General features: G+C 38.5%; 1 protein-coding gene across 1 annotated transcript in view; it reads right to left on the reverse strand.

The window, feature by feature from the left end:
- sqlea (squalene epoxidase a) overlaps positions 1-7,428 on the reverse strand; it is a 30,321-nt gene extending 22,893 nt beyond the window's left edge. The window contains exons 1-2 of the mRNA XM_060824261.1: positions 7,306-7,428; positions 6,510-6,999 (exon numbers count right to left, since the gene is read on the reverse strand). Of these exons, the coding sequence (XP_060680244.1) occupies positions 6,510-6,785 (276 nt within the window). The 5' untranslated portion in view covers positions 6,786-6,999; positions 7,306-7,428. The remainder of the gene's footprint in view (positions 1-6,509; positions 7,000-7,305) is intronic.
- Between the last annotated feature and the right edge of the window lie 792 nt (positions 7,429-8,220).

Consider the following 8,220-nt stretch of genomic DNA (forward strand, 5'->3'; position numbering starts at 1 on the left):
ATCACGACATCAACTATGTATAAGATTGCTTCTGAGTAGAAATGAACATGTCTATTCTTTTCACTATACCACATTTATTTGGTTTGAATGAACGGACCCTGAATGTGATGTCTGTTCCACCAGTTGTCCTTAATAACTTTGGTCTCAAATTCAAACTAGCTGTCCTGGTTGAAGGTCTGGTATTTTATGATATTTATTACTGTTGCAGCCATTTTCATTCCTCTATTCCCTCACTTTTTTCAAGTGTGAAGGAGAGTAAGGAACACATTCTCAGTCTTCTTCCCACGAGGGGTTCACATGGAACTAAACCATTTTGAATGACAGCTCAGAAGTACAAGTTGTACATCATCATTCTTTTACAGAAATGCTTTCACTATTGGTGAAGCTGATGGTATGGATAAATCCATATGATGCTCTAAACTATTTCAAATATGCTTGGGGAAATGGTAGTCCATTGTCTGACATTACAAAGTATGAGATTCTTTGTGCTGTAAATATTTCCTTCAGTGATGTAACTCTGCAGCCATTTGACTTCTAGTATTATCAAGAACAATTTTATCTGTGGGTTTGCAGGGGTACATCCCAAAATGTTCGTCTGATTGTGATACAAAGAAAATTTACATCAGCAGTTCTCTTCTCTGCTGATGATGGATACCACAAGTAACATAAAGCTCAGGTAAACAAGTAACTTGTCATAATCTCTTTCAATTTATTTGAAAAAGCTGGCCACCAAACAGAATAGCTGCTCTGGCTCTACATTATATATACCCAGATGTCCTTAGTGCAATTGTACAACATAATAAGCTATGGGACTCTTGAGATGACAACTCTCTTACTATATATAATTACATAATCTACTACACTGAGGTGGTTTCTGTGTTTGTATTATGGTCTGAGAATGGGAATATATCCTGGCTGTTCTTTGACACAACACGCTATGACCAAAATACACATGTCTATCATGTTCCTGTGTGTCTCTGATTTTGTTCAATCACTGTTGTTTGTAGAGTTGTGGTTATTATTATTGTACAAAGGTTTTCACATCTTCAAGGAACATTGAACCTTGGGTACAAGAATATAGGATAAGCGATCCGCTAAAGTTTTCTATTTGTTTGGATTGTTTTTGTATCAAACTTCACCATCCTCAGTGTGAATCATTGCAGTTATGGATGCATTTTTGCTAACTCCTAAGAACGGTGCTTTCCAAAGTGAAAGTTGGGACACCAAGTGGGGTTGCAAGCTGAAATTTTGGAGTCATGAGCTGGCAATAATGGCTGCTGTGGAGCTGTGATCATGTTGTTGCATCTCCTGCTCTAACAGGCAGGCCCTAACATTTTCAGGCCTTCCACCCCCACCTAATCTTGCAAAAACTTGCCCTGGGCACAGGTTAACTTGTTAAAAGATATCCACCAGCACAATGACCTCACCAAGAACATTTCAAATTGAAATGGAAGTGGCCAAGTTTTCTTTTTCAGAGACACTTAAATTTTAAATGCAATTTGTTTAAAGACAATTTCATTTTTTAAAATTAAATGAAATAAAAGCTAGAGGAAACAACCCAAGGGCCTAACTATCATACTCCTCACCCCTCCTCCCCCCCCACTCATCATGGCCCGATTCACATTTCACCTTTGCCATCCAGATTTTATTGCCTTCTTTCCACAGTGCGATTCTCATCTCCTTCTCCTCGTTCCAAAGCCAACCTGCCCCTGAAAGCCTCCTATTCCCAGAACCAGCCTGCAGACTCACCACCATTGCTCAAAGCCTCGGGCTGCGCACAGCTCCAGGCTTTAAGCTGCTCACTGCTCTCCCAATCACAGGCTGGTTGTCTCCTGCATTTGCAGCACCAGGGGTATATATAGAGAGAGAGAGAGAGAGTGAGAAAGAGACTCTGACTGGAGGAGCATTCTAGGAGAACAATATATACCTGTATTGGATACTCTGGCTTCAAATAAAGCAGTAAAGCAGACAACAGGCCACATTAAATACCCTGGCAGGCAATATATGTCCTCTGAGCTGCAGGTTGAGCACCGCTACTGTAGAAGATACATTGGTAGCTCTGTGTCATAGTGAACTGGAATATCAAGCAATATCAACAGCTCTTTCAAGAAATTAAAGACCATTGTTGTGCTTCCTCCCAGCCTCATATCCTGTCTTGTTGTAACAGCTGGCTTGATGGCTCACTGACAAAGCTCAGCAAGGTAAGAACTTGACAACTTGTTTCCCATATCCTTGAATCACTGAAGGTCAATCACGATGTAAGGAGCTGTAAATTCCTTGATTGCTCATGTCTTCTGCAGATCAATTCTGACATCAGATACATCTATGATATTCCCAATGAACTTGACAGTTATCTGCAAGAATTCATATTTGCTCTTGAGCGTAAATCCTGTAGACATTGCAGCACAGCTCACAATCTTGTGTCATGTTCTGCCTTAGTGGATTCATGCATATTATCCATGTGACACAGAATCTACCCAGTCCTAATTAGATATTTGACATTATCCCCTGGAAGATTCTGACACAATGCAATGCCAAAGACTAATCTGTTGAAAAAGCTCTTTCAAATGGTGGAATGGAGCAATTTATCTTGCTCCAATTTATATGAGCAATTTATCTTCATCAAGGAGTAATTCCTAAAACCACTATTTGTACCTAGGTTCTTGAAGACTGAAGTCTTTGCAATTTGGCTAAGAGCTAGTCCATACGACAAATAACAAACATGAACTTTATTTTCAACTGCTTTGTTCAGCTGTGTGCCATCTACACAGATTCTGATACATACTTTGAGGTTTGCCACTGGGACCTTGACTGAGCAACAGATTATTGGTTCTGTCACATGAAATGACCTGTTGTTTCAAGACAAAAAGTAATATGTTATGCTATCTTCTGCTTTCCTAATTCTATGAACAGCTGTGAAGCTGAAGGTTTTAAGCTGGTCTTCTCAGTTTCTCTAGTCTACAAATCAGATGTAAATTGGCACAGAGTGAACAAATCTGTTTAGGATCACATGTAAGGTTTCAATGATTATTCCCTGTGACCTTGGCTTCTATACCCCCGGCCCATGTAGTTTTATACAACGAAGTTTCAGTCTCAGAAACAACCAAAGCTATTGAACCTCTGTCAACATCAATCATGTCTTGTTTCCTTTTACTCGGATGTCAGTACTACAATAGTTTCATCTTGGTTCCCTGATGTCAAGAAGGCATCGCCCCATTGTTTATATCTCCTATTTTATGGATATTGTAAAGTTCTTGCTATGACACTACTTGGAAGTGACCATTGTTTTTGCAAGAATGGTATTCAACTTCTCCAACACCTGCTTTTTCCCCACCACACTGTAACAGTTAGCTGGGGTGGTTGATGCACACTTTTCATCCCTCCTGGGTTTTTGTACTGCCACTTCTCCTACTTTTAAAATCAACGTTCTCCAGTAGCTGATTTTTGGATCATGATTCTCCCTGTCACTTCAAATTATGGATCAATTTTGTTTCCTGACCTTGTCTTGTCTGTTCAGTTAAATTACCTTGTTATTGTGAAGTCATCTCTCAACTGCAAGTCATCAGAAAATGTGTCATTGCAGACTTTGTCAGCAATTCCATACCAGATTAGTTCTTCTTTTAAGCTGCTACATTTACAGTTCTCTGCAAGCTGTACAAATTACTGATAACAAGTATCAACATTTTCCTATTATTATTAAACATATTCATTAAATTTAATCTGCTCAATAATGGTAATTTCTAAATTTGATTGTAGTGGACATTGAGTGCTTTTACTGATTTGTTGCACATAGGTTTTTCTTCATTTATTCCTTGCATGATGGAAATATATTTTAACTTGCAACCAATTGCATAAAATACAACTGACCAGCTCACTTATCAGTTTTGTAATGAAGCCAGGTTTGATATGATACTCCATCAATCTTTGTCATCAATTTAGTCACAATACTGCTTTTCTGCTTTGGCAAAAAATTTTCAACTTTTGCTAGATTCACTGCCACCATATAATATTCTTGGTCTTTTACTGCTAAGAATATTTATAGAGTTTGAAGTGGTAATTAAAGCATTAACTTCCATATAAGAAACACCTTACTGTGGCTTCAATTTTCCACTATGCTGCAAGAGAGAGCATGATCATATAACACTGCATCACACTATGATATACGATGTGTCTCACATGTTATACAGTGTGACTTAGCCTTTTATACCATTGGCCAATTGTCTCTGTTTCAGTTGGTTATGGGCTCATGCCCCACTAAGGGAGTGCTACACTCTCTGAAATGCTGTCTCTTGGATGATATATTCAACTGATGCCCTGTCTGAGTTCTCAAGTGTAAGAGATCCTGTGATACAATTTTGAAGGAGATAGGGGAATTTTCCTGGTGTCCTTGCATTATTTATTCCTCAACAAATATCAAGATCATTTAACGTTTTACCACCTGTGGCAGTTTGTTGTGCAAAAGCTTGTCAACGGTTTCTTACTTTGGTGGTCTCACTTCACAAGCACTTTATTGACCACACAGCATTTTTGAGAATCCTGAGGTCAAGAAAGATGTTAACTAAATGTACTTTTTTTTTATCACAGTCAACATGTCAAGAAGTGGATGAGAGGAATTTAGGAAGTAGTTTTCAAAATCAAAACTTAACACTGACAACTCTTAACAAATATTTTGAATATTCTTTAAATTCCTGAGGTAACAATAAAAGAGCTAGGATTTTGTATGGCTCAGGTTAAACTGTGCATTGCAGCTTAGCATTTCATAGATGATAACTGGAATGTGAATAGAAATGCTGTGTTGCATACTCTGCTGCTAATTCCTGTCACCATTTCAGAAGCATTCAGACCTGTGCTCTACTCCATTTTGAGTATACTGAAATGAAAACTAAGATGTGCATTTTACACAATGATGTGATTGTATTAGTCCCACTCCCACTAGGTGTGCAAAGTATAAAATGACAAAATGCTTTAATGATGTCGATCACTATCAGAAATGATCCTATTGAACAGATCTCAATTCACATGAGCATCATCTAAACTTTAACCTTTTCCAAAAAGATCATTCACCTATCCATATTTTAAAGCTTGCAATGTAATCTCTGTACTATTGAATATCATCAAAATCCTTGTTAGCAGTTTTCAATTTAGTAAAAAAAATGATTCTAACTGCAATCCCTTGTCTCTTCAGTGATGGTCTGCTTCTTCTTCATTACTAATGGAATTATGGAATGGTTACTATATGGCTCACTGTGCCCCTGCAAACTCTTTGCAAGAGCAGTTCACCCAGTCCCACTCACTCAATCTTTTCTCTATAATCCTGTATATTATTTAGTTCAGGTGATCAATTAAACTTCTCCTTAAAATCCTTCAGCAGCTTTGTCATCTTTAAGACCATTCAACTGAGGAAGAGAAAATAAGCCATTTGGCCCATCGAGTGTGATGCACCATTCAAGCTGGGCTGATAGGTTTCTCAACCCCCTTTCTCCCCATACCCCTTGACTATCAAAAGTCTGTGTATATTTGCCTTAAATACCTGGCATCCACAGCTTTCTGATGCAATGAATTTCATAGTTAAAAAATATTCAAACCCATCTCTTTGGTCAACCTTTCTGATGATCCAAATAATCCTTACCTTCCTGCTTAGGCATTAGTGCTTCAGGACATATTTTATAGTTTAAATGAGCACAAGTGTAATTCTTTAATCCATTTTCTAATACAATGCTATAATTTCAACATAAACATTAAATTATTACATCAAACTTTAGATAAAAATATGTTTATCTTGGCAACATTGGCTTGACTTACTGTGCACTGAACTGTCAATGCAGACACTGTCTCAGTCACTATTGAATTGCTGCCTCTGAATGAAAATTAATAATTAACAAGGTAGCAGTATATTTGAATTATGTTATGTTTGAGTTTATGTGTCAGTTATGTCATGGATAAGGAAAGCCAATATTATTGTCATTAGAAAACACTTTTTGGCAAAGTCAAGTTTAAACATTTGCATCTTTAGATTTTTAGGTCAACTCAAAATATTTCAAAATATCTAAATAAATAGTTGAAGGCTCATTCCCCAACATGATCTTTCTTAACGATTTCATATTTAAAACATTATTGTATTTTCAATCTGTTCTTCTAACTTTACCAATACATTATAGTTCTTTCAAATCATTTCCTTCTTCAAACAAAACAGCCAGACAAAGGATAACAAACTGATTTTACAACTACTCGAAAAACACTAATGCAGAAATACGCCGCTAAATTTATATTTACTGAATCAGAAAAAAGTTTCAAAGCAAGATTGGAAATGTTTTACTGTACCGACGTATAGTACAGCAATTTGTTATTAAATTAGAAACCAGAACTGTTTTGGGGCAGAGTTTACAACATATTTAGCAATCGGCAGTACATCGTCACAAAAATAACAAATATCTACCATATGAATGATAATCAAGGTATGTCCTTTTTTTTCTAGTTGTAACCATGAACACTGGTCATTCCGTACCTACCTTGCCTTGCTCGGTATTGATGGAGTCTGTGGACCCGCTGAAGAGGGAGCTTGCCAGGGGCAGGGCTGAGAGAAGTTGGGAGATGAACCCCAGGTTTGAAGGTTGCTTTCTGCCCTTCCCTTGTCCGTATCTGTATCGATAGGACAGGATCAAGCCTAGGGAGAAAAAGATCAGGAATGCCCCGAGCACCTCCTTGTTAGCGTAGCTCACGCTCAGTAAGCCATCGCATTTCTTATAGACATAAGTAAAAGTCGCAATTCCCAGGAAAGTCCACATTATCTTTTTTTATAACGGTTCTCTCAAATTAAATTGTACTTCACTAATTTTCCAGAAAAGTCCAAACAATTTTTTTTACTGCAAAGCTGCCCTGGAACATAAATACAAAATTAAATTATGACTTGGTACATTGCTTTACTCAAAGGTTCAAAAAATGTTCACATAGATTTTCCTCTCAACTAGGTCGTAAATGATCTTCACCCTCGGCTGATCGCTGTGAAAGAAAAAGAGAGACATAATTCAAATAGGCAGATAAATACAATTCTTTAACAGTCCAACAAATACAAAAAATATATCTGCATTTTTGTTAAATTCACGTCAGGGCTTATAATCTCCCATTTATTATTTGATTCAAATACTTTAAGCAATTTATACATTGATTATGTCGTATAATGTAAATTTAATGAGGCCAATATGATGATAATAACGATGGGGCTCAGAAAGAGGCTAGTCGGCCCTTCGTGCCCATGATATCAGTTTTCAATATTTGACAGCAGAAAAGCATTTGCAGTAACCTTACTGTTATGTTTGTAGTATTTTTGTTTTGTTTGTTGGTTTTGTTTCCCGGAGTGAGGAGATGGTATAGTGCTGGGATACAGCCCAGAGCAGGACTCCGCTCTCTCTCTCTCCAGATGCCTGGCACTAGGCGAGATGTAACAAGATGTGAATGAAGCGGCGGAGTGACAGCGTGGGCCCGCCCCCTTTGCCCTGCTGCCTGTCGAGGCTCTGCACCAATCAAGACCCGGCGTGGCGGTGAGCAGAGCTCACGCTATCCGGAGACTGTCCAATGGGAGCGAGTCGCAGGGAGGGCCCGCCCTCTCCCGTCCTCTCCCGTCTCCTAGCATGATGTGATGTCACAAAGAGGGAGCCGTAAGATCAGCATCCGTCTGTCACTCTACACCCCATCATCAGGTTCTCTCTCCATTGCATTGTGAGACGCTGTTTCCAACACACAGCAATCAGTGAGTGAGCCATTACACTCCCCTTTTGGAGCCTGCCCAAAATCAGATCCTGCTTCATCTTACTGGGTCCTCTGTCTGACTTCTCTTCCCTCAACCCACACCTCATCTCTCCATCCTCATAATCCTTGTATCTATATTCAACCAGCCAGTCTCCACTGCTCTCTTGGGAAGAAAAGAACAACACTTAACAGAAAGTTAAATACTTCATCTCTTTATTTTTCTGCCTTTATGATCTATATTTTTGGGTTTTTTTCTGTTTTAAGGTGACACCTGTGGCTACACAACACTCACTGTATTTAGTAACAATATACACATAACAATAAATAAATCAACACAAAGCAGAGTTCCACAGGCTGACAATCCTCCTTGCAGGTGGCATGGAGTCTCACTGGTCAGCATTACTACTTCACACCACCAGGGACCTGGGTTCAATTCCAGCCTTGGGTGACTGTCCCTGTGGAGTTTGCATGTCT

This window comes from Hemiscyllium ocellatum, chromosome 4 (assembly GCF_020745735.1).
Source record: "Hemiscyllium ocellatum isolate sHemOce1 chromosome 4, sHemOce1.pat.X.cur, whole genome shotgun sequence".
Lineage (NCBI taxonomy): Eukaryota > Metazoa > Chordata > Chondrichthyes > Orectolobiformes > Hemiscylliidae > Hemiscyllium > Hemiscyllium ocellatum.